The sequence below is a fragment of the Poecilia latipinna genome, unplaced genomic scaffold (assembly GCF_001443285.1).
Source record: "Poecilia latipinna isolate Pla-1442-1.1 unplaced genomic scaffold, P_latipinna-1.0 Scaffold825, whole genome shotgun sequence".
Lineage (NCBI taxonomy): Eukaryota > Metazoa > Chordata > Actinopteri > Cyprinodontiformes > Poeciliidae > Poecilia > Poecilia latipinna.
Window position 1 is genome coordinate 46,193 of NW_015113441.1, and position 23,353 is coordinate 69,545.

A 23,353-nucleotide genomic window follows, 5' to 3' on the forward strand; every position below is an offset into this window, starting at 1 on the left:
ATCTGTTTTTTTTTTTTCTTAGATTATTACTATTTGTCTTTGCGTAGACGTCAATAAAGTGTGTAAAAACTATGCTTACTATTACTGTTTGTTTTCGAATCAACCACTAATCAAATAAACCTGATTTATTTATCACCGGTAAGTGTAAAAACATCTATGGCAGCAGACCAGGGAGAAAAAGGAGAAGTCTCTAATTTGTGCCTAATGGTACGGCTGACTGAACACCACCAGAACAGAGCTGTAACTCTGCATACAGCTGAGCTCGTGACAGTTCACTCACAAAACGCCGTTTTTCTCTCGGATACGGTTCGTTATGATGCCAACCTGGCCAGGTCAGCCAGAACTTACTGCCGCCTGTCAGGCTCAACTAATTCATTTAAGAGCTGTAAATGGAGGAAACTTTGGAGAGGACTCTTAATGGAGTCTGCCCTGATCTTAGTATTCAGGAGGTTACGGGGGAAGAAGAGAGAATCAATTTTGAAAATGTTGAATAATTACTTCATGAGAGCAATCTTTCTAATTTGATGCTTGCACAGTCTATTTATTTTGGTGTGGCAAAGTGGCAGCTGTTTCCCGCCATCAACTGGACTTTTTTCCTGCCCAGAATCAGGATTTTAATAATGAGAGAAATCAAAGACAACCTAGACTAGAACATCAGACATCACGTTTATTAGTTAAAATTATGTCACCAAATAAGAAGGAATAATTATCACAATGGTGATGGTACTAAAGAGAAAAATGTAACAGAGGGGCTGTAAATGTTCTATTGTGTAACATTTGAGGCATTTTTTTTTGGCATGAACCAGGTACAGAGTTCCAATAGTATGTAATTACACACAAAATGGTATTTAATTTCCTTAGAAGAACTGGAGGCATCCGACTAATCTCCTGTCCCACCAGCCATATTGCAAAACTGTTACTACAGTTTAAAAATGTTGAAACTAAGACCTGGAACTGCAACTAACATATCTAATTATGCAATTTTGGATCACATCAGACTCTGTAACTCCTGGAAGAGTAAGGTAAAAGTGTGCAAACTGTTCTCATGTGAAACTAACAAAATAAACCTAAACTAAAAACTCTGAGCCTTCATGTTGATTTGAAAACCTGATGTTTTACAAAACATGTAAATGAGTTAAGAATAACTGAACAATAGGGTCGAACCAAACATCTGGAAAAACGTATCAGTGTGGAATTTTCGCTTATGTACGATGTGCAATTCATACCACATGATGGCACCAAATCGATCTTATTGCACCTTTAAGTTGATGCGCAAACCTGCGTTTTTGGCTTATATGCAATCTGCACTTTAAACCACTAGATGTCACTAATGCTGCATTATTACACCTTTAAACCTGATGTTTTTTTTTTTTTTGACAAAAACAAAAAGTGAACAGCTGTATTTAGTTATAATTTGCTTCAGTTCAATCCAAAAATGCATCTAATATCTAATTAAGGTAGTGCAGATCTCAGATTGTCCTGTTCCATCCATCTTCCCAACAATTCTAACAACTTGCTCAAGGCAAACCATCCCCGCAGTATGATGCTGCCACCACCATGGCGACAATTGGTCAAATAGGTCAAATAACTATGTTTGGATTTCAACTGACAGGAGAAGATTTAAGTTTTAAGATGAAGTTCCAATAAAATACAGTAAACTTTGTGGTTTTATTGTGGACAAACGCACCAATACGCCTCTTTTGCAAGATATTGTAAACTAATAATCAGTATATTAAGACATGTGGTAAAAACCCCCCAAAACATTAAAGTGTAACAACTTCGGGAGTCTTTAAAGTTGCGCTTCTTGTGGTAATTTCCATCTAAACTCTCCATGTTTCTCGCATCTTACCTAAGCCCACTCCGACGATCAGCCTCCCCGCCAGGAGCGCCTCTTTCCCGGGAGCGGAGCTTAGCACGATCCCCCCCACTGTGAAGAAGAAGCTGGCCAGCAGGATGCACACCCTGCGCCCGAAGAGCCCATTCAGGAAGCCGCCCAGCAGGGCGGACAGGGCTGCCGCGGCCACGGTGCTCGAGATAAGCAGCTCCTGCCACATGGCGCTCAGGTCCAGCTCCCTCTTGAGCAGGAGCATCGCGCCGGAGATCACCCCGGTGTCATATCCGAACAGAAAGCCCCCCAGAGCGGAGAACACGGCCAGGACGTAGACGAAGGCTGGAGTGACATCTTGCTGGAACTGCTTGCGGGCAGCCCGCTCCAAGTCCCCGGTGTTGGTGGTGGAGGAAGAGGCGGCGGCGGCGGAGGAAGGGGCTGATGCGCCCGCGGTGGTGGAGGAGGAGGAGGATGCGGCGGCGCCCTGGCTGCTGATGCTGCCGCTGGACGGAGCTTTGATGAGGCTGCGCTCGCCTCCGTCGTTGACTTTCTTCCAGCGCTCGCCCATCAGGTTGCTCATGCTCCGCAGGGTGTAGTCATGGTCGACCCGCTTTCGCGACATATGGAAGCGCAACACACAGCGGGGATAGAGCTGACTTATATCTGTGATGTTTTTCCTACAGAGAAAGGGACCACACACACTCACACAGAAACAAAAAAAAGAAAAGCACACTCAACAGACAAAAACTCCCACCTCCCTTCTCCCTAAAGTTCAACCGAAGTGGATATTTAAAAGCACTCGAAAGTGCGAAACGAGTAAAGTTCGTCCTTTGTGTTGTTTTCGACACCGCGGAACATCTCCGTGGTCCTGATGGGAGAGTTGGAGCGGAGTGATGAGGAAAGGTGAGGCAGGATAGGATAGGAGGAGTGTAGTGGACTAGTTCGTCACCAGCGGCGTAGGCATGACGTAAGGAAGTATTGTTTTGGAAACGTGGTGTGGCGACGGGGGGCGGGGGGGAGGGTCACGATGAAGACTGATGCTTTCCAGCTCGATCAATAATATGACATGCTGAAAATAGCCGCTGAATTACAAGCGTTATTAAAGATCATTACATTAATAAAATAACATAAAGTGATTATATTGAACCTTTCTGCTGTTTTGATTTAATTTAATTTTATTTTTACCCCCATTTCCCTTTGACAGTAATGACTTTAATTCATTATGAGGACAACAAGCAAAGCTGCTGTGACTCGAGGCAAACAGGTTTCATTCTGCTTTCTTGGTAAAATTCAGAAAACTGCTGCCCCCTACCGGACTGGATAAGTATCACACATTAAAGTTTCGGGAAAGCTGAAACTTTCAGGAGCGAACAAAACAAATAATTAGGCAATAATTAAACACATTTCCATGATATAAGACTATCAATTTAAAATGTAATAAAGCTCATCACTAGTCTGAGTGGCCTGGTATCTCACCTGAACATAAAGTTTATTACTTTCTGAGTAATAAAGTAATATCACTTTATTACTAAAAATAAAGTAATACTTTATTAAGAGACTTGTAGCTGTAATTGCAGTGAAGAATGGTTCAAAGCAAAGTCTTGCCTCTGGGAGGCTAAGACGTTCCAGATTTTTATCCTTAAAGAACTTTGAAATGCATCAGTCATTTTCCTTCCATTTCACAACTTTACTCTGCTTTATGTTGGTCTATCACAACAATTTTCAATAAAATTCATTTTAGTTTGAGGTTTTGATGTAAAGAAATGTGAAAAAATTCAATAGGGTGTGAACACCTTTGTATGGGTCTGGTGCATCCATGCACCTGTCAAACCTTCATTCTGCATATAATAAATACTAAGACAAAGCTGAACCAACAGTATTTAACCAAATCATTAAATATCAGATTTTTTTTTCTTTTTTGCTTTAATGTTGCACACCTTTTGTCTTTCTACATGTTGGTTTTCAGTTACCATAAACTCTTCCCAGGCTTCATGATAACATGCCTTTTCACCACGTTTTGCTTTCACACCCCGATGCCATTGAAAAATAATTAACTCCGTCCTGGTTCAGGTGCCTTGGACAAGCCCCATCATATCCCCTTTTCTCTTTGTCTTTTTGTTAATCTGCAGGGTTAACAAAAGGGCCGGTGTTTGCTAAAAGTTAAGATCCTTCTTCCTTCATGATACAAGACTTAATATGTTACCTAGTGTAGATAAAGTTGGGAATTTCTCTAAAGTTCACCCTCCATCAGTATTCTCAAAAAAAAAAAACAGATAAAATGATTTTATTTGACAATAGCAGTTGATTTAAATTCATATGTTCACAGAAAGAATGAAGAAGAAAGTTTCAAAGTTTTTCCTGTTAGGTTGCTAAACTCTCCTGTCCTCCAACAAAGTATTAACAAAAAAAATGTAACAAGCATGTACTTTAATATTAAACCAGCGTTTCAGCATGTACAATCGTTTCTGTCACTGCCGTCAGTTTCCTGGCTACTTTATGACACAAAGTTAAACTTTGGGTGATGCACACGTTCATGTGACGGGCGTTGATGTAGGAGGTGGTGCAGGCAGAGACGACATATAAGCTGCATGAGCAGGTCCTCCAGGTGTTCTGCACTCCCCTGCAGAGAGGAAGCATCAGGCATCATGGACTCAAAGAGATGGCTGCTGGCTCTCTGCTTCTTCTCAGCTTCAGGTAAAAGTGCCCATTTTTGTTCCGTTTTTATTATTATTATTATTAGTCCATTTAACTTTCAGAAACTTTTTTCCCCACAATTGTATGAAGTAAGTTCATTTTATTATTTAAATTTTATTATTAATGTTTTCTTTAAAATATCTCAAAACATTCTCTAGATTTTTTGTTTCCACCATTTTGGTAAATGTTAAACTAATAACCCATTTCTATTCTAGAAGTATGAGAAAATATCATATTGTACAAACTAGTACTGTACTGATTCATATTCAGCATAGTACTGAGTCAATATCAGATCGATTAATCCTAAATGACTTTCCGTCATTATTATTGTTATTAATCACGTATAATTATTATTTACTGTTACCTCCTTTCTTTATTTCTCTTGTAGTTTTTAGAGCAGGTGAATCTCTGGGAACAACTGAGTCACTGAAATGTAAGTATCATTGTGAAAGCGAAAAATATCTATCACTGTTTTATTGCTTTTCTTGAATTACAATGCCACAGGTGATTGAATATGTACACTGTTTTATGTCGTAACCGCTGACAACCCTGTTGTTTAGATACTTGCAAGACATTCGGCAGTGGGGTCATCAAGGCTTTCAGAGGTTCGCCTTTCTACGTGCGCTCCAACTGTCCGTTCACCTTCGCCCGCTTCACCCACAACCGGGTGGAGTGCGACATCACCATACGGCGAGGCCAAAACGGCTTGCTGAACCTCCTCGAGATCATCATCAACAAGGTCAAGACTGTTGTGCAGAACGGAACCATCCTGGTGGAGAAGAAAAGGTCTGACCACATGTCCTACACAGATTTTTTGCTTTATCAATAAATTGTGTATTACACTTATCCGGGCCAATATTTTTTCGTTTTAAACAGCCAAGGTTGGTAGCAATTCATCAATGGTGGACATTTTAGTGATATGGCAGCTAAAGATTGTCCTGTTGCTAATTAAATCTGTAATGCAAGATGTATAATCTTTGATTGAAGTATGTCTGAAAGCTTTTTCCGTTTAACAGGCCTTAGAAACCCTCTGTCTCCAGTAAATATGTTGTCAAATGCAACTGAAATCAAACTTTTTTATTTTTTACTGTCTTAAGTCACCAAAACTACTACTATTAACTAAAATTAACGAACTATTAATATATCAGTATACATTTGCTATAGAGAAAAAGAGAAAACGATACAGTTTGTAACAGTTCAGTTATTACAAAAAAAATATAAAAAAAATCAGTTCTCTCCTGTATTTGGTATTAAATATTTAAAGGAAGATTATTTAAGAAAATAAAGTTATATTTATATTATCTTCAGTGTTTTTTTATTGTTCTTTTTTTTAAGAATTATTGCTTCACATGTGACTTTTAGGTTAATGTTTTACAGTTTTTTGTGTGTTACAAAATGCTACTAATATAAGGGATAGTTTTATTTTTAGTCTTTTTCTTTATATTTACCAATAGTGGTCTCACTGACAGCAGTAATAAAAAAAGCAGAATATGAATTTTACCTGACCTGTCCTACTTTCTACCTAATGACTACTTGAGTGGGTCAATGGATGGATTTGTTGACCGTAGTAACACTAAATCACCCAAGTTTAGACACAAACCCTAACCCTCATCTCTCATCTTGAAAAGTGGACAGAGTCACATGGGATAATATGGCTCTGATGACCCAGTTGACCCACAGAATGAGTGAGTGGATCAGTGACTCTAGAGATACTTGACCTAAGAATGACCCAATGAAATTACCAATCAATTATCTGGAGCTGAAGGACAAGGCCAACAAGGAAGCAATGCAGGGGAAATCCTATGGCCTTTTGGAAAGTTTAGCCATGGGTGGACAAGTCTGCACCAGGAACTCCTAAGACATATGAAGTAGTAGATTATTAGCTCTGACTGGTCATTATCATTTATTAGTCTCTGAGTTTGAGTTGTGGCCATTATGCTCTCCAAAGGTCACATTTGTGTAATGTTTGACCAGAATACATTAATAGTCTTTTTTTTTTACTCTGATGTTTATGGTTTATTCTGTCGACAGCATTTCCCTTCCGTATGACCACACTTACCAGCACATATTTCAGTACGGCATCTACACCAGGCTGAGGAGCTCATTACTCCCCCTGTCTGTCACCTGGCAGACTGCAGCTGGAGGAGGACTCGTCAGTGTTTGGGTGAGAGCACTTCTGAACTCATGGACACACAAACACAAGTCAGGTCAAGTTGATTTGTGTAGCACGTTTCAGCAACAAGGCAGTACACTGTGCTGTCCTCAGCTGGTCGCTCGTAGCATCTGCTCATTCAGTCATAACTTATTTCACACAAACTAAGTTTAAATGCTGAAGCAGTTGCTTCAGTTGCTTAGGAACTCTCCTTAGCAGCAATAACATGAAACAGTCATCTGTTGGATCTTATCAGTCTCTGATGTTGAGGGAATTTGGGACCACTTTACTTTACAATGTTGGAAAAGGACATCTCTCTTAAGCCCCCCCCCCCCGCCACATAATTTGAGTTGATTTAAAGGCTGTGCTTTGACTGGACCATTGCAATAATTTGGTTGTTTTCTTTTAGAGTCATCATGTTGTCATCTCAGTGACCGAAAGGTGGCTTGGTGTTGTGTTTTAAGTGACCAAATTATGAGCTTGATGATGAGGCTTGATATGCTACATCACATTTACTCAAATTTTGTTGGGTCAAAGTTCATATACATAACAATTATCCGTAACATTCAGATGTTCTCAAACACAACCTCTAAAGGGTCTTTATGATTTATTTTGAAGGTCGAGCTAGACCAAGAACTGAGTTCTGACCTGACTGGACTCTGCGCGATTCAAAACATAGGTATGGTATCACAATGGATGTTGTACCATTTGTTCTAACATTGCTTAAGTAAGTTAGTAAGTTAGTAAGTACATACTTACTAACATGTTTTTCAGGTGCATCAAATCTATACATCTGCTACCAGATACTGTTAACATCAACCCAATAAATCAATTCTTTTAGATTTTGAGGTTTACTCATTGTCCTAACAATGTACCATTTCATTTAAGTGGACAACGTTGAGCAGCTAGTGGAAGAGTATTTGATTTCTGACGTCACCTGTTACCTTCAGGATCTCCTTCCTCCTTTCAACCTGGTATGACGGCCAATATATTACTCTTTTCTATTTATGACCTTACAAACCCATGGAGTAACCTATAAGGCTGATTCTGTTTCTCTGATCACATTTGCAGCTTTGCAGCGAGTTCTTCTCACACGCACTAGAATGTCTGATGTTCACAACCGCGAAGTACATCACCCTCTGCGATCAAAACATTTACAACTACGAAGGCAACAACGAGGTCAGATGCGCATTCTTCAAGGAGATTGCCCTTATGTGTGGAAGAAGCAGTCGCCTTTGGGACTTGTGGAGAACAATCACCAACTGTGGTAGGTGATGACAACGTCAATGCACCGGATTTGACCCAAATAGTCAAGGATGATTATCTTGTGATGCTTCTGTCTGCTTTGGTGGATGAGTGCAGCTCCACCAACGTGTCCTGGAGAACTGGTTTACGTTGAAGAGGGTTCTCCCTTCGTGCCAAGCTGCTCAAACCCAGACCTCAGATTGTCCAACCTGGAGACCACCAGTTCCTGTGTCTGTCCCGCAGGTCAGAACCGCCATTTTGAGCGTGCAACACACTATCATCCACGTTTTGTCTTTTAGTTGCTGTTTTGTTGTCTGGATTTTCAAAGGGGTTTTTTTCCCCCACAAAATGTAATTATAGGTGAGTTTCTGGACGATAACTTCAGCGAATACCAGTGTGTGAGTCTCTCCAGTTGTCCCTGTGTGTTCAATGATAGGATCTACTCTCCTGGATACATTCGCACCACCAAGTGTCAAACATGGTGAGTGGGCAGACAATCTGGACACTATGAAGCATTGTCACTGACTCGTAGCAAAATCCTCTGAATTTAGAAAGTTTCTAGTCTCAGTCCAAACTAGTTGTAAATGTCAAGTATTAGGGTGAGAGAGAATATTACTATTATAATTGTAATATGCTATTTTGAGGGTATATGTTGTTAATCTAAAACTGAAACTGCCTTTCTAAAGGTTCACATCCTTAACAATTAGAATTTTTTTGTATATTTAAGCAAAATGCTATTAGTTAGTTAAAATACTTCTGCTTTTGAAATCAAATGAACAAAAGATGTTTGTACAACCCAATGTACACAAATTAGGTAGATCAGGTGACACTGGGAATACATTTTGAAGACATTTCTAAAATTGATTACGTACTTGATGAGACGGCTCTTGCAATTAGAAGGTCGGAGGATCAATTCCAGCATCCTCCTGTCTCATGTTGATGTACCCCTGGGCAAAGCACTAAGTACTCTATTGATGTTCATGTCAATCTATGTCACAAACACATAGTTCTGGTGTAAAGTGCTTCGAATGGTCAAAATAACTAAAAACACGGAAAATAAACTAACTCCATTTAACGGAAACTCCCGTTTCTTGTGCTCAAGTCATGAGTGATTTTGAAGCATGACTAAGGCATAAATATATATGTAGCCTATATATATATTTGTATTAAATTTTCCGCTTCCAAACTCAGTCAGTGCAATAGTGGGAGGTGGCAGTGCTCTGGAAACTCCTGCCCAGCCAGATGTCTCATTGAAGGACAGTTTGTGACAACGTATGACGGCAAGCGATTTGCGCTTCCTGGTAAATGCACATACATGGCATCACAGGTAAGGTTGATTCCTGACTCTCCTCATTTCTCAGTGTTGTTGGCTGATTAAACTAATACCATAAACCTCTGACTCTCCTGCAGGGCCCTAACTGGTCAATTAGAGTTGAGTTTTCTTCAACAGAAGCATCTTTGAAAGCTGTACATGTACAGGTTTTCCAGGTATGGACACTAGGAAGCAACTCTTTGGAAAGATGCTTAAGTAAAAGTCAATGTTCAATTTTAAAGAATCCTTGGATATACATGTTGTCTTTCAATCTTTAGGACAGTTATACATTCACTCTAAGCAAGGTAAAAGTAGGAGAACAAGAGATTACTGAACTCTACCAGTCTGGTAAGACAAATGCAAATGGACCTGGTCATCCAATACAATCACGTTATCCAGCGATAACATTACCTGCTAATCTGTGTCACCTCCCAGATCAACTCCTCATTTTCTGGAAGTCCTCGATGTATGTTGAAGTTCGTACGCCATTTGGTCTGAAGCTCCAAGTCCAGGTGTTCCCTGAAATCCAGCTGTACATCATGCCACCAACGCTGCATTCTGGTCTGATCTCAGGTTGGGGTCAAACACACTCAGTTCTCTTACCAGCTAACGTTTACAATGCATTAATAAAAAGAATAAAAATAAAAAAAAACCGCTGAGGCATGTTAATGTGTTTTTGACATTCTTTCAGGTCTTTGCGGCAACAGAAACAATGACACCACAGACGACTTCAACACCAGTAGCGGGATCATCGAGAGCTCTGCCAAGCTTTTCGCTCTGTCCTGGAGTTTGGGAGATTGTCGAGAGAACATCCCCAACCCTTGCATCAACACCGACAACGGTAACAACTGCTGACATAAACTTGAAAGCTACTTTTTGATGTGAAATTAGCAAAGCCAGCTGAAGAATCCCTGGTGTTTATAACAGAGAGAAAGTGACTGCAAAAAGGATTCCCATTTCACTCTGGGTTCATCTTTAACACGCTTGATGAAGAGCCAAGCTTAGCTCTGCAAGGACATGTTTGTCCTTTGCTAAAATGCACACTGGTAACATGAAAAACAGTCATTGCTAGTTAAGACTGTCAAAGTAACTACCTTAACTCCAATTTTGACAACGCCAGGAAAAACGTGGAAAAGAAGTCAATAAGTTAAACAAATCTGACATAGATTATATATTACATGTTGTACCTCAAGAGGAACAAACCAAATAATTTGCCAACATGTCTCTTCATATTGTTTCATTGTGCTTGCAGAAATATTTGCAGATGAAAAGTGCTCTGTACTGAATGACCCAGATGGGATATTTGCCAGGTGCCACTCTTACATCCCGACCGATCAACACCACACGGTAAGACTGTTTTTATGAAACAACAGATTCTTTAAGACGTTCCCAGTGAGTTAATATGTCAGCTGAGGGTGACGAATTAACAATGACTGTGTGTTTATATAACCTATTACTGCTTCCAGGCTTGCATCCAGAGAACATGTAACTGTGGCAACAATCTGCAGCGGTGTTTGTGTGCTTCTTTGGGAAGTTACGCTAAAGCCTGTGCCGTTCTGGGTGCCGAGCTCGGGGACTGGAGGAGAGCCACCAACTGCAGTGAGTAACGCCTTTAAAAAACACATTGGATGCAAGATAATAACATACGTCTTCATTTTGTCACCCTTTACATCCCACACCAGCAAATGTTTATGCCAAATTTATGCAGGATATTAAGAATTTCGGTTTAACTCCAGCAACAATTCTGTGTTGAAGCTCTGAATTGCCTCAAGAACCAGGAGTTCTCCTACAGCGTCCAGGCCTGTAACAGCACATGCCTTTCCCTGTCCGGCCACGATCCCCGCTGTGAGCTGGACAATTCTCCGACGGAGGGCTGTGGCTGTCCAGAAGGAACCTATCTGAACCAGGAATATGCCTGCATCCCAAAGGGGCAATGCATGTGTTCCCACAGTGGTGTCATGACACCCCCAGGACCAGTAATCATTGATGGACAACAGTGGTGAGTCCATGAAAATACCGAAAACTTTGATACAGTTTTTCCCATCATTAGCAACACCATGACAGTGCCAACATACTGGTGCTGTAAAAAAGCAGAGAGGGAGAGGGGAACTGATGGATTTAGACAGGTTGGCATTAGGAACGGGTAGGGAGGGTCAGAGCTGGGGGGAAGTTATGCAAACACAACATAAAAATACATAACTTACCTGTCAGTTTGTCTTGAACAAGTTTCCTGTTGCTATTATACAAGACCAGGCAACAAGAAATTGGCGCCCCCTGGTTGCTACTGAAAATAGGGATAACTTGTGAATCTAAGTTAACATTTTAGCTCTGTTCATGCACACAGGATTTCTTTGCAGCTGAGTGCTTCCAGTGTTTGTGGTAATATGAAATAGATTGATCTATATCTAATCAAATATGATTTCTCTTGAAGTCTTTGTGAAGATGGAAAACTGCACTGCTCCAAGGACTGTGGTAAATGATTTCTCATATCTTAATTCCAATGAAATGGAGAGCTCTTGTTTTTATAACAATGTATCAAGGCCATTGTAGAGAGAGAGAGAAACAAAGAGAAGAGTAAATTTGCGTCAAAACAACAACAACAACAACAAAAAAACTCAGAAATTTTGAGATTAATCTCAGAAATTTTCTAGAAAAAAACTTGGAAATTTCCAAAGACGATAATTTTCTACTTTTGAAACTCAGAGAACATTTCTAAAAGTCACACATTTTCGGCTTTTGAAACTCAGAAATTATATGAATAATCTCGTTTCTGAGTTTTACTTTTGGAACTCAGGAATTTGGCAAAAATGTCCGTCTACAATAGCCCTAATACTCCGTCAAAGTTACTTAAATAAAATGGAAAAATATATTAAATTGCCCCAAATGACTGTATGTAATATGTAGGTCTCTTGTGTGCTTTTTGTCTAAATAAAAAAACCAAACATTTTCTTGTAATTTTTTTTGCATTTGACATAAAGACCCATTTTTATCCCTAGGTTGCAGTAAGGGGAAGGTTTGTGTTCACTGCTCCGAGTCAGCAGAGAACACAGCTCAGAAAACCTGCGGCAGTCTCAGTAAACCTTTGGTAAGCTTTACCCTTACTGAGTGTTTCGCAAAGTTTTTTGTGGAATAATTTGACTTATTCTTTTCCTGTACACCACATCCAGGGTGGCAATGCAACCTGTGAGAGTGGCTGTTACTGCCCTCCGGATCTCTATGAGGACCACTACGGGAGATGCGTTCCCAGAAATAATTGCACTTGTGTGTACAGTGGAGAAGTGTTCGGTGCGGGAGAGCTTGTCAAAACTGACTGTAAAACATGGTAACACATCCGCTTGTGAGTGAAAACTTACAAGTAATTTTCAGCAAGATATAGGAGCTTATTTTAAAGTAAATAATTCCTGAATGTTGATGAAAAAGTATCAGTTCAACTGGCAGATTATTTCACTTACAACAAGACATTTCCCCATGTTATGAGTGAAATAACTTGCAAATGGAACTAGGACATTTTATCAATATTAAGGAATTATTAATTTAAATCAAGTTCCTATACCTTGCTGAAAATTTACACACAAGTTAGGTTTGTCTTATTTGCACTAGCAGTGTCATAGATCCCGGAACAATCATGTCCTCTGTGTTTTAGCACCTGTGTTCAGGGCCAGTGGAGCTGCGAAAGTAAGGCATGCTCAGGAAAGTGCCAAGTTTATGGAAACGGACATTACCAGACTTTTGATTCTAAATGGTATCGCTTTGATGGACACTGTCAGTACAGGCTCGTGGAGGCGAGTTCCCGAAACTGTGGCGGAGCATTTTAAGATGAATTTTTAATGTTTGCTTAACATTTAGTATCTCTTTGACTTTGTGGTAGGATTACTGTGGGAACATAAATGGTTCCTTCTCTGTCAGAGTAGAGAGTGTGCCCTGCTGCGATGAAGCACTCACCTGTTCTCGTACCATCGTTCTGGATGTGGAGGTGGGTTGTTCTTCTTCTGTGATGAACCTAAAACCTAAACCCATTCTCTGTGTTTATATCCTATTATTTAACCAATCATGTTGAATATCTTAATATAAATTAATGTGTTTTAACAAGCATTTATATACATTTCCCATTCAGAACAAAGTCAGTCTGACACTGAGCGACATGAAGGTGACCAGACAACTCCAAAGTGGCTGGACTCTGGAACAAGAACCCCTTTACACCATACACACCGTTGGACTCTATATAATAGTCTCAGTGCCAAGCAAAGGGCTAACTCTCATTTGGGACAAACACACAAGGATCACCATAGAACTCCATCCATACTGGAGGGTGAGTGAATGGGGAAATTGTGAAAGTGAGACATTTATGTTCACCTGTTTTAACTTTTGAAAAACTCTAGGAATCATGTAAAAGGTTCTCTTGTAGCTATAAATAGGACCTTCAATGTCAACATGAACACAAATCTATGGTTGCATTTCTTATTTTTTAGCTTTGCATCGTTTTATAATATTATTCCGTCATCAAAAACATACCTGGAGAAATCCTTTAATCTCCCGTAGCAACCACTCAGCTGTGTAAAACACCTGGGTGGACGGAACGCCGCCTTTCAGATGCAGTTCCTCATCGGACCTGCAGTTTCCGAGCTTCCGCTTCACAGGGCGACTCCCCCACTCGTCAGACTCATGTTCAGACTCGCTAGCAGCAATTAGCAAACACCTGCTCGTTTGCTGAGCTCGTTATGCAAACTACTTCTCAATGAAACGCTGGTAAAAATGTTGTTAAAGGGTTAATTCTTCTTTTTCGTTTTAAAAAATCTTCTTTTTCTTCTTCTTCTATGGCGTTTACTGGCAGTTTACAGACGCGGTGTTATTACCGCCATCAACTGGACGGAGGTGTAATCCAGAAATTCAATTTATCCTATATCTTTACAACCCTAAAAAAAACTAGATTACATACATACATATACGCTCACACACACACACATACTAAATCCTCACAGCTAATTTTGTGTCTTTTAAATATTTAATGAGTGCTTGAACTATATCTTGCGATTGATGCTTCCCTAATAAATTAGCCATAGTTACTGAAATTCCCACTAAGGGTTAATTCAAGAGGAGGAGTTTCAGAAAGAGCAGGAGTTTTTAAGTAAAATTTCTTCTAAGTCAAATTTGATATATCTTCAGTTGTTAAAAATGATAATAAAAAAGCAACTGAAGGTAACAGTTAAAATGGCACTTTTGTGGCTGGAAAACGCAATACTGTAAAGTATTCAAAAACGACTTGGTGTGGCAAAGTTGACTTACAGTAAAAGCACAGTCATTCTCAGAACTGAATCACTTATACCATTACATGTTTAAACATGCCATGTCAAAAGCCTGTTGCAACCCAGTCATTTCAAACAATCTCTCCTCTAGAACAAAGTCTGTGGTCTCTGTGGCAATTTTGACTCCAGTGAGATGAATGACCTACAGATCAGTGGCTCAGCCGGTAATTCCTTTCAACCTTGACTCACTTTCCTCGAAAAATGTTTTTACAATTTTTTTGGGAATGAGTTTTAATGAGTTCTGATTTGGAATGCAGTGGTGACCAGTCCGCTAGCTTTTGGCAACAGCTGGAAGACCACCACTCCTCCTTGCTCAGATGTGACCATGGAGATATTTCCTTGTGAACGTAACTCCTACTGTTCTGCCTGGGCCCAGCGGCGCTGTATGATCCTTAAAGGAGACACATTCAAGGACTGTCACTTAAAGGTTTGCCTGGCACATATTAAGCTAATCGCTAATAGTAGTGAAGCTGGAGGTTGTAACTTTATTTTGCAAGTCACCAAATGCGTCACTGACAGCTTTAAAATTGACCTGGATGTTCAATAACCCTCAGGTGGATCCAGAGCCCTACTATCACGCATGTGTACAGGAGTCTTGCTCCTGTGAGTTTGAAGGAAAGTTCTTGGGTTACTGCACGGCAGTGGCCGCCTATGCAGAGGCCTGCAGCGATCAAAATGTTTGCATAAACTGGAGGACGCCTGATTTGTGTCGTAAGTTCCAATCTTTTTACCTGTGAACAACTTTACCATCCAAAGAGATTGATTTTTAATCTGCATTAAATTACACGAGAACCTAGCATTTCAACTATGCTTTATAGATTTAAAACATGTGTTAATCCAATGTGTTCTACTACATAAAATTACTTTTACATTAGCTGCCTACTGTGACTACTACAACGAGCAAGGCCAGTGTACGTGGCACTATGAAGCCTGTGGAAGGATGCTGACCTGTGGCAAAACCAACTATTTTCAACACAAGTTGGAAGGTGACAGGCAATCTTGAATGTCTTTTTCTGTAGCAGTCATTTTTATCCTACATTATCCGCTACTCTCCACAATATCAAAATACATGTTTTTGTTCCTATACAAGGCTGTTATCCAAGATGCCCTAGGGAGACTCCATACTTTGATGAGAGTACTGGTAAATGCACTGAATTGAGAAATTGTCCCTGCTATTTCAATGAAACCATCGTCCCACCTGGGGGTGAAGTTATTATAAACTTTGTTGGCTGGTAAGTTTCAACTTTTAGGCATGCAGTATCTGCTACACCAAATGCTGAGAAATCATCTTTCAATAATGACTCAAAATTGTTACTCTTCACACAGTACTTGTGAAAGTGGAACTATCATTTGCTGTGAGTATTAACAAATATTCACCATTTTAATGTTTCACAGCTTTGCGTTAGTGTACCGTTCCTTGATAGACTGTTGAAGGAAGGGGAGATAGAGGTACATACAGGCCAGTCCTGCACATACAGCAATAGCTACAATGGAATGGTTCAGGTCAAAGCATATTTGTGTGTTACAATAGAACCCAGTCAAAGTGTACACCTAAATCCAATTGGGAACTTTTAAGGCACTGTGTGTGTTATGTCAAAACAAGACCATCAACTAAACTACTACCTTGATGTCAACAGCTCCTACAACAACATTATCATCAATTGCCACTGAAACAACTGCACCCTCCACAACTCCTGTAACACTGATTACAACTACCAGTGTCTTGACTGCTACTGACACATTGCTCACTAGCGCCACCTCTACAGAAGCAACTTCAACTTCTCCAAGTATAACACCGGGAACTGGTGCTTCTACACCGGTGACGCCAATGTCTTCAAGTACAACTATTCCTACTCCAGTAACGGCAACGTCCTCCAGTACGTTGACTTCAGTGTCTACAGAAGAAACCACAACTGTGAATATTACAACTGGACCACCTACGAGTAGTCGTAAGTGCTTTGTATTTGTCCCCAGGATTACCATAGTGACCCGAGCAACTGGTCCTATTAATAACCTTGGGTTGTTTTTGCTCCTCATCCTCCACAGAGCCGTCACCCACACCCTGTCTCTGCAAAGACCTGAAACAGGAAAAAAGCTGGGCTTGTGGTGACACTTGGACAGAGGACTGTTTTATTAAGAGGTGTTTAAATGGAAGAATAGAGTTGCTCCCAGTGGTCTGTCCGGAACCTGTTGTTCCTAAATGTCCAAGGAATAAGTTGATACAGATCAACGATGGATGCTGTGAATCATTTAGCTGTGACTGTGAGTATTCATAGAGTACTATTATTTTCCCCTTTATAGATAAAATCTTGTTCTGTTCCAAATGATTTGGGTTTTTTGAACATAACAAATGAACTAACTCATCTTTTTGGGACATTCCCAGGTCGCTGTGAGCTCTACGGAGACCCTCACTACATCTCTTTTAATGGCTTATCCTTTGATTTCCTGAAAAGCTGCACCTACATTCTGGTGGAAGAGCAGTCACCACGCTACCACCTGGCCATTGCGGTGGACAACTTCGACTGCGTACAGGGACTCCAAGGCTCCTGTGTCAAGGGAGTTATTGTTAACTATCAGAACAATACTGCTAAACTCAGTGTCAACCATCATCCTGTTGCTGTTCAGGTATTTGCTTCCATTTGTGTTTCAAATTTTGTGTTTTACCAAAATACTGCTTCAACAAAAATAAAGCCAGATAAACTATTTTGACACTGATGTATTTACCTTAGGCGACTCTGAACAATGAGACTGTGCAACCACCCTATGAAAAGGATGGCTTGAGATTTGAAACCACAGATTACGAGGTGAACATCTTCTTTCCTGAGATCCGCTCTTATGTCTCCCTCTCTCCGTCTTTCACCCTCGTGGTCAACCTTGCCATGGAGAACTTTGTCAACAACACCCAAGGACAATGTGGTATGTTTTGAACAGGAAGTGATGATTCACAGGTGTAAACGAATGTGTACTTCGTCCTCAGCATTCTGCCTCAGATGAATGTATTATGCCTCAACTTCACTTCTCACACCATGTTTGAAGTCTTGAGACTCTGTGATTCCTGAATTGTTTCTGAAAAGCATTAATAATTTCCTTCAATGTGAGGGTGAAAAATTGGGTATTCGTCCGAAATTCGTCCAGATTCATCCTAATACTACTTCCTGTTGTCTTCATCTTTTCCACAAGTAGTAACATCCGGTTGTTGATCACATTTTCATAACTCCAATTTGTGCAATTGTATGGTCAATGGAAAAGCAGCTGCAGACTCTGACAGGATGAAGTAGGGTGAAAGATCTCAAAAAGCAACACACAACCATTCTAAACAAATTCAAGAACACACAAAAAAACGTCAATGAAATTCATTCGTCAAGAAAGAGTTACAAAGCCACTTCTGGGACAACAGAGAACCGCAATAAAAGCCGTTTCCACAAATGGGGAAAACATGGAACAGTGGCTGCCCTACCAAAATTACTCCAACAGCAAATCAACGACTTGTCCAGAAGTTCACGAAACAAAAACAGAAGATGTCAGTGGAGCCAAATACTTTTTGAGCCTGATTGTCCAGACGCAAATAAAAGTTGTTTTTCAATATTATTTTATTCTCACTCTTTACAGGCTAAGAATTGTTAATATCAAAAGTGGCATGCCCTGTAAATTATTCACTGACCTCAACTTTCATCCTCTCTACAGGTGTGTGTGGTGGTGCCTCGTGCATCCGTAGAGGAGGACGGATCGAGAACGACACTTGCTGCGAAAAGACGGCCTACGACTGGGTGTACCGTGACCCTTTGAAGCCCGAGTGTTTTTCAGCACCAGCAGATGTACCGTGTGATCTTGAACCCCCTGGAGAACCCACTGGGCCCCCACCTACCTGTTCTCCAAACTCGCAATGTCACCTGCTTGAACATCCGTAAGTGGCCACACACGACACGCAAAAATTGTTCTGTTGGAAAAGTGTGAGCGGTGGGAAATGTCCACGACACATTGATCTGTTAACTGCAACTAAATATCCAAACATCTGTTTCTCTGTAGAGTGTTTGCTAACTGCAGCAAATATGTGGACATACGTACCAGAAAGAAGAACTGTGAGTTTGATTCGTGCTCCACCCTAAATAATTCTTGCTCTTCTTTGGAACACACCGCTGGGGAGTGTAAACAAGCTGGTTTCTGTATTCACTGGAGAGAACTGACTAATGGAAGTTGTGGTGAGCCCTTTTTATCTCCCTGATTGATGCTTAGTAAAGTTGTCAAAAAGCTAAAAAAATGTTTTTACATTTTCTGCGCTGTCATTTTTATTCAACACTAACGCCCGTTGTTGTGTTTCAGATGTGAAATGTTCCGGTGATTTGATCTATGAAGAATGCCGGAACAAAAAAGATGACTTCTGCTTTGGAGGGTTTGACAACTTTGTTTTAAAGAAAATACAGCGTGAAAAATTTTTATTGGACACATCAACACATCAAACTGAACACATCAGAAGCTGATTTCATATCTATACAAATCAACTTCTTAACAGGGAATTTACACCAGTTGTGAGTGACAAGACAAGTGATCAAGATGGAATGGAATACAAAGAAAGTAGTAACCTAACCAATAGTTAGGTTTAAGTGAAATAGAAGATTTTTCTACCTCCAAAATTCTGTTATCCAGTTGTTTTCTTCTAAGCATGGTGTGTACAACCATATTGATTATCTCGACGCATAATCTGGACAATCAATCCATATTATGGATATAATATAGTCGGTTTCAGACTATATTTTTCCAGTATTTTATTGACCAAAACTAGCGTCAGCATACATTTTCTTCCCCAGTGGAGTCTTCTGCATCCCAACGGTACTCATCAGAACATTCAGGAGCACTACCATTGTCAGGCTATTTGTCAAAAATGAAGTTGCAAAGGTCTTGAGAAATCTACACTTTGTTAAGCAGAATTTATCCACTAATGTGTTTAGATGACTTTGTTGATATGGATAACTTGGGCTGTTACAGATATACGACTTTGATGCCTCCGTCAATGCCTGGCTAGGAATACTGAGAAAAACATTGACATGTTAAGCTCTCTTTGTCCATGCTATTTTTTATATGTCTGTAAAAACAACAAAAAAAAAACATGTTTTCTGTTTTTTTTTTTTTTTTTTAGAATTGTTCATTCTGGGCCCACTCTTGAAAAGACCACCTCTGGTTGTTTCTGCCCTCCAGGACTTGTCAGGGCAGGAAACCACTCAAATATTTGTGTGAAACAATGCAATTGTGAGTACTATTGTCTAGAATGGGTAACAAGAACTTTTAATAGATTTAACTTCAGGTCCTGTGCCAGGAATGACCATCTTTCTTCTTTAAACATAGATTGCAAAGGACCACTTGGAATGCCGAAATTCGTAAGGATATTTTCTTTAATGATAGAACTTTTAACTTCATTGTTTATTTGAAGCAAAAGTTTTGGTTCGAAAGATCTAATTATCTGAAACTATCATCTAAGTTGAGAACATATGTGTCTGTTTTTCAGCCTGGAGAGGTGTGGGAGTCTAATTGCCACCTGTGCACATGTAACAATCAGACTATGAGTGAGGATTGTTCTCCAAAATCTCTTTTGCCAGTGCCTGTCTGTTCCCCAAATGCCAGCTTGGTGAACACCACTTGTTGTGGTGATCCAATTTGTGGTAAGAACTGGCAATTAACCGACATTGGAAGAAGGATTTCTTGCAGATCCTTGTCAAAACTGTTTTGTCACAAGACAGGAATTAAGATGAAGTTAAACTGCCTGACTTTTTGAGAAAATTGCTCATTGAACCTCTAAGCTTCTACTTTTCTAAGTTCTTGTAGAGGCAAACTGTGCTGCGGTGCTCCTGTTACTTCGTGTGTAGCCATTAACATTAAGAAATTATGTATTTTTTCCTGCATTTATCAATAGTACAGCTAATAGTAATCCTGCTATTTGTACAAATTTGTTGATTTTAAGTTTTTATATTCCTAAGCCACCACAAGAGGGGGCTGCAGCCCTGGCGGCCTCCTACTTCACATGCACAAGTGTTTGCTTTGACAGAAACCCTAAAACTACAAGGAAAAAAAACTGGCTGTGGATGGAATGCAATGACAATATAAACCGATCAAAATCTTAAGCTTTAATATACCTTGTATAAAACTTTACTACAGTGGCATCAAAATCCTTCAAGGTCTTATGTTTCTTCCACATCTTTTTTAAAACCCCCGTTTTTTTTTTTTTTTTTTTTTTTTTTTATACAGTTGAGAAAACCTGCGTCTACAGTGGAACCACATACAAAGTATAATGTTTTATCTAACTTAATCATCAAAATTGGTTCGTATATTGTCTAGATTGTCATTTGTACACATATTTTTGTACCTGTAGGTGGGAGAGACATGGACAGACCCGGATGACCACTGCATGTCCTTCATCTGCACTGCTTATGGCATTCAGAGTGAACCAAGAGTCTATCCTTCAGATACTTCTCCTGAGGTACTTAACATTGCCTCTGTACAATTCAAATTGTCAATAATTTTGACACAACCTAGCGTATAATGTGAGGTTATTGTAAAGGATGCACAGCAGTTAGAGAAATGTGTATGCATTTATATTCTGGCCTCCTGAGTCAATACTGTCATTTTTTTAGTATGTTTTTCACATCTAGAGACAGAAATTGCTACATCTTTACAGGACCACTTTAGCTCTCTCAAGTTTTGCCACTGATTCTCAGATGAACACTCATCCTAACACTCAAATTGTCCACTGCACGAGTTTTCAACCAATTAGTGGAAAAGTAAAAAAAAAAGAAGAAAAAAACACTCTTAAAATTACTTTCTAAATAAAAAAACCACACCTTTTTGCTTAAAGGAATCTGAAAAACTAATGATAAATTGTTGTGATTTGGTTTACAGGGTAACGCGACTTGGAACAACCGAGACTGCTGCTCCACCTGTGAGTCAAGTAAAAATAAAAATAAAAAATATATAAAAATGACCCATTAGATATAGACTCCTTATATTACAATTTTAAAGCTTAACTTTGTTATCTTTTCTAATTCCAGGCAACCAGACCTGCGAGCCCAAACTGTCCAAAATGAACGTCACCATTGATGACTGCTCCGCCGTCATTGAATTACCCGTGTGTGAGGGCCGATGTCTGTCGGAACCCTGGTGAGTAGAAACCAAACTTTGGACTGCGCAAAAACATCCGGCGCGCCAACATTTCCCTCCATTTCCTTCCCTCTCCTTTCCTCTCCAACAGGGTGTTAGCACATGCGTACCTGCAGGTCAAACAGGACTTCCGGTGCTGCCAGGAGGAGAGCTCAGACCTCCGAGTTCTGGATGTGAAATGCTTGGACCTCACTAGCAGAAAATATAACTACAAGCACGTGACCGGCTGCGCGTGCAAAGCTTGTGGTTCCCACTGAAGAGCGACGGCAATCCACGTCTTTACACATTTCTAATGTGACTCTCAAATTTAACGGATGATTTTAGGAAAATGTTTCTGTTTTTACTGAAATTAATGTATTCAATTTTTTTAATCTACTAATCATGAAAGCGTGTGCGTTTTATTTAGCATGTCTGCCTGCACTGCAAAGCAAAGCACTCTGTTTAATAAAAGATTTCAAGTGGACACAACTTACTGTTTGTATTCATCTTAAACAAGTGACGTGAATATTTGGATAAAAACGTGCTTGAGAAGTCGATCTATTTGAGTTAAGGAAGAGGTAGTTCCACATAAAACATCATTTAAGAGTGAGACGGCACCCTCTAGTGGCTGTGACGAAAAGTCTTATTTCAGCAAAAGAATGCAAAACTATTAACTTCCCCGTAGGGTTGCTGTTTTCCCTGTGATGTATTCTGCAACTCACCGACAGAAATGTCCTTCTGCACTTCTACCAGAGTTGCTATGTTTCTGAACTCATGCTATTTGGAAGTTGTGTAACATATTACACAAGTCAATAACGTGCAAGCGCACTAGAAGTACATTCTGTGTACACAGCTTAATTAATTGCCCTAAACACACAATAATCATTAGTCATCATTATTTTTTATGAGCAAGAGATAAAGCATATTAATGTCGCCACTCGAGAGGCAGTACAAATGACTCATTTTAGCAAAAGGGAACTAATGTTGCAGCTGCAGCGTGGGGTTCACTCTATCGCCTGGCAGCGTCCTCCAGACTTGCTGTTTTTTTCCAACTAAATTAAAGTTTCTTGGAATTTGTAAAAAAAAAAAATAAAATAAATAAAATAAAATAATAATAATAATAATAATAATAATAATAATAATAATAATAAAGGTTTAAATGAGGTATGAAGCCAATTTTTTTCTAGCCATTAAAAAAAATGGGGTAGTTAAAAAAACATTGAAGCAAGGAAGACGTGAACAGATTGTGAAACTCCAAGAAATGACAACAAAATTATGGCTACTCACATAAATGTGCTCATAACTGAAGTCAGAGCATTGACTGAAAAGGTAAAACTACCGAAAATGTGACGAACAAAACAAGATGTTCACCCAAAGTCTAAATTTCTACTAGAGTTAGGGGATTGATGACGATGGAAGTTTGTCTCCCAAAGACCTTGGAATGTTTTCAGACTGCAAGCCATCACGAATTTCTATGTGCATACCGCAAGATTTTAAATCAAATCTGCTGGCCTCTACCCGACACTGAAACCGGCGGATGATCATGATCCAAAACAACATGGCCAAATTCTGGTTAAAAACCTTGGATAAAAATGTCTGGCCATTAGTTCTTGACAAGGGTTCTTGAGTAATGCAGATTTGCAATTTACAAGTTTCAAACAGTGAAAAGACAAAAAATGTGCTCTGTCGATCCA

The 23,353-nt window shown here is 39.7% G+C and overlaps 2 protein-coding genes across 2 annotated transcripts in view; one reads left to right on the forward strand and one right to left on the reverse strand.

The window, feature by feature from the left end:
- The window catches only part of LOC106956524 (proton myo-inositol cotransporter-like), a 45,318-nt gene extending 42,103 nt beyond the window's left edge, over nucleotides 1-3,215 (reverse strand). Inside the window, exon 1 of the mRNA XM_015047418.1 lies at nucleotides 1,850-3,215. Coding sequence (XP_014902904.1) covers nucleotides 1,850-2,450 — 601 coding nt within the window. The 5' untranslated portion in view covers nucleotides 2,451-3,215. The remainder of the gene's footprint in view (nucleotides 1-1,849) is intronic.
- Nucleotides 3,216-4,617: 1,402 nt separating this feature from the next.
- On the forward strand, nucleotides 4,618-22,147 carry LOC106956523 (mucin-19). Its single transcript, XM_015047417.1, has 43 exons — nucleotides 4,618-4,955; nucleotides 5,083-5,308; nucleotides 6,554-6,686; nucleotides 7,293-7,353; nucleotides 7,563-7,648; nucleotides 7,746-7,941; nucleotides 8,037-8,162; nucleotides 8,280-8,400; nucleotides 9,111-9,246; nucleotides 9,330-9,407; nucleotides 9,510-9,579; nucleotides 9,667-9,804; nucleotides 9,923-10,072; nucleotides 10,484-10,578; nucleotides 10,698-10,830; nucleotides 10,987-11,230; nucleotides 11,663-11,703; nucleotides 12,228-12,316; nucleotides 12,399-12,553; nucleotides 12,875-13,013; nucleotides 13,100-13,204; nucleotides 13,346-13,540; nucleotides 14,626-14,698; nucleotides 14,792-14,961; nucleotides 15,089-15,245; nucleotides 15,410-15,520; nucleotides 15,625-15,766; nucleotides 15,861-15,889; nucleotides 16,172-16,483; nucleotides 16,581-16,796; nucleotides 16,918-17,159; nucleotides 17,264-17,450; nucleotides 18,219-18,438; nucleotides 18,561-18,733; nucleotides 18,855-18,924; nucleotides 19,669-19,778; nucleotides 19,875-19,906; nucleotides 20,035-20,188; nucleotides 20,772-20,809; nucleotides 20,896-21,003; nucleotides 21,423-21,462; nucleotides 21,572-21,680; nucleotides 21,772-22,147. The coding sequence occupies exons 1-43, from the start codon at nucleotides 4,646-4,648 to the stop codon at nucleotides 21,935-21,937; spliced, it is 5,886 nt and encodes a 1,961-aa protein (XP_014902903.1). The 5' UTR covers nucleotides 4,618-4,645; the 3' UTR covers nucleotides 21,938-22,147.
- Nucleotides 22,148-23,353: the final 1,206 nt, after the last annotated feature.

What these genes read in the sequence shown, in the direction of transcription:
- LOC106956523 (XM_015047417.1), top strand. Translation starts at nt 4,646, where the DNA reads ATGTTTTCTTTAAAATATCTCAAAACATTCTCTAGATTTTTTGTTTCC. An exon ending in CACTTGGAATGCCGAAATTC is followed by an intron (nt 19,907 to 20,034) that starts GTAAGGATATTT and finishes TCTGTTTTTCAG; the next exon opens with CCTGGAGAGGTGTGGGAGTC. An exon ending in TTGTGGTGATCCAATTTGTG is followed by an intron (nt 20,189 to 20,771) that starts GTAAGAACTGGC and finishes TTTTTTATACAG; the next exon opens with TTGAGAAAACCTGCGTCTAC.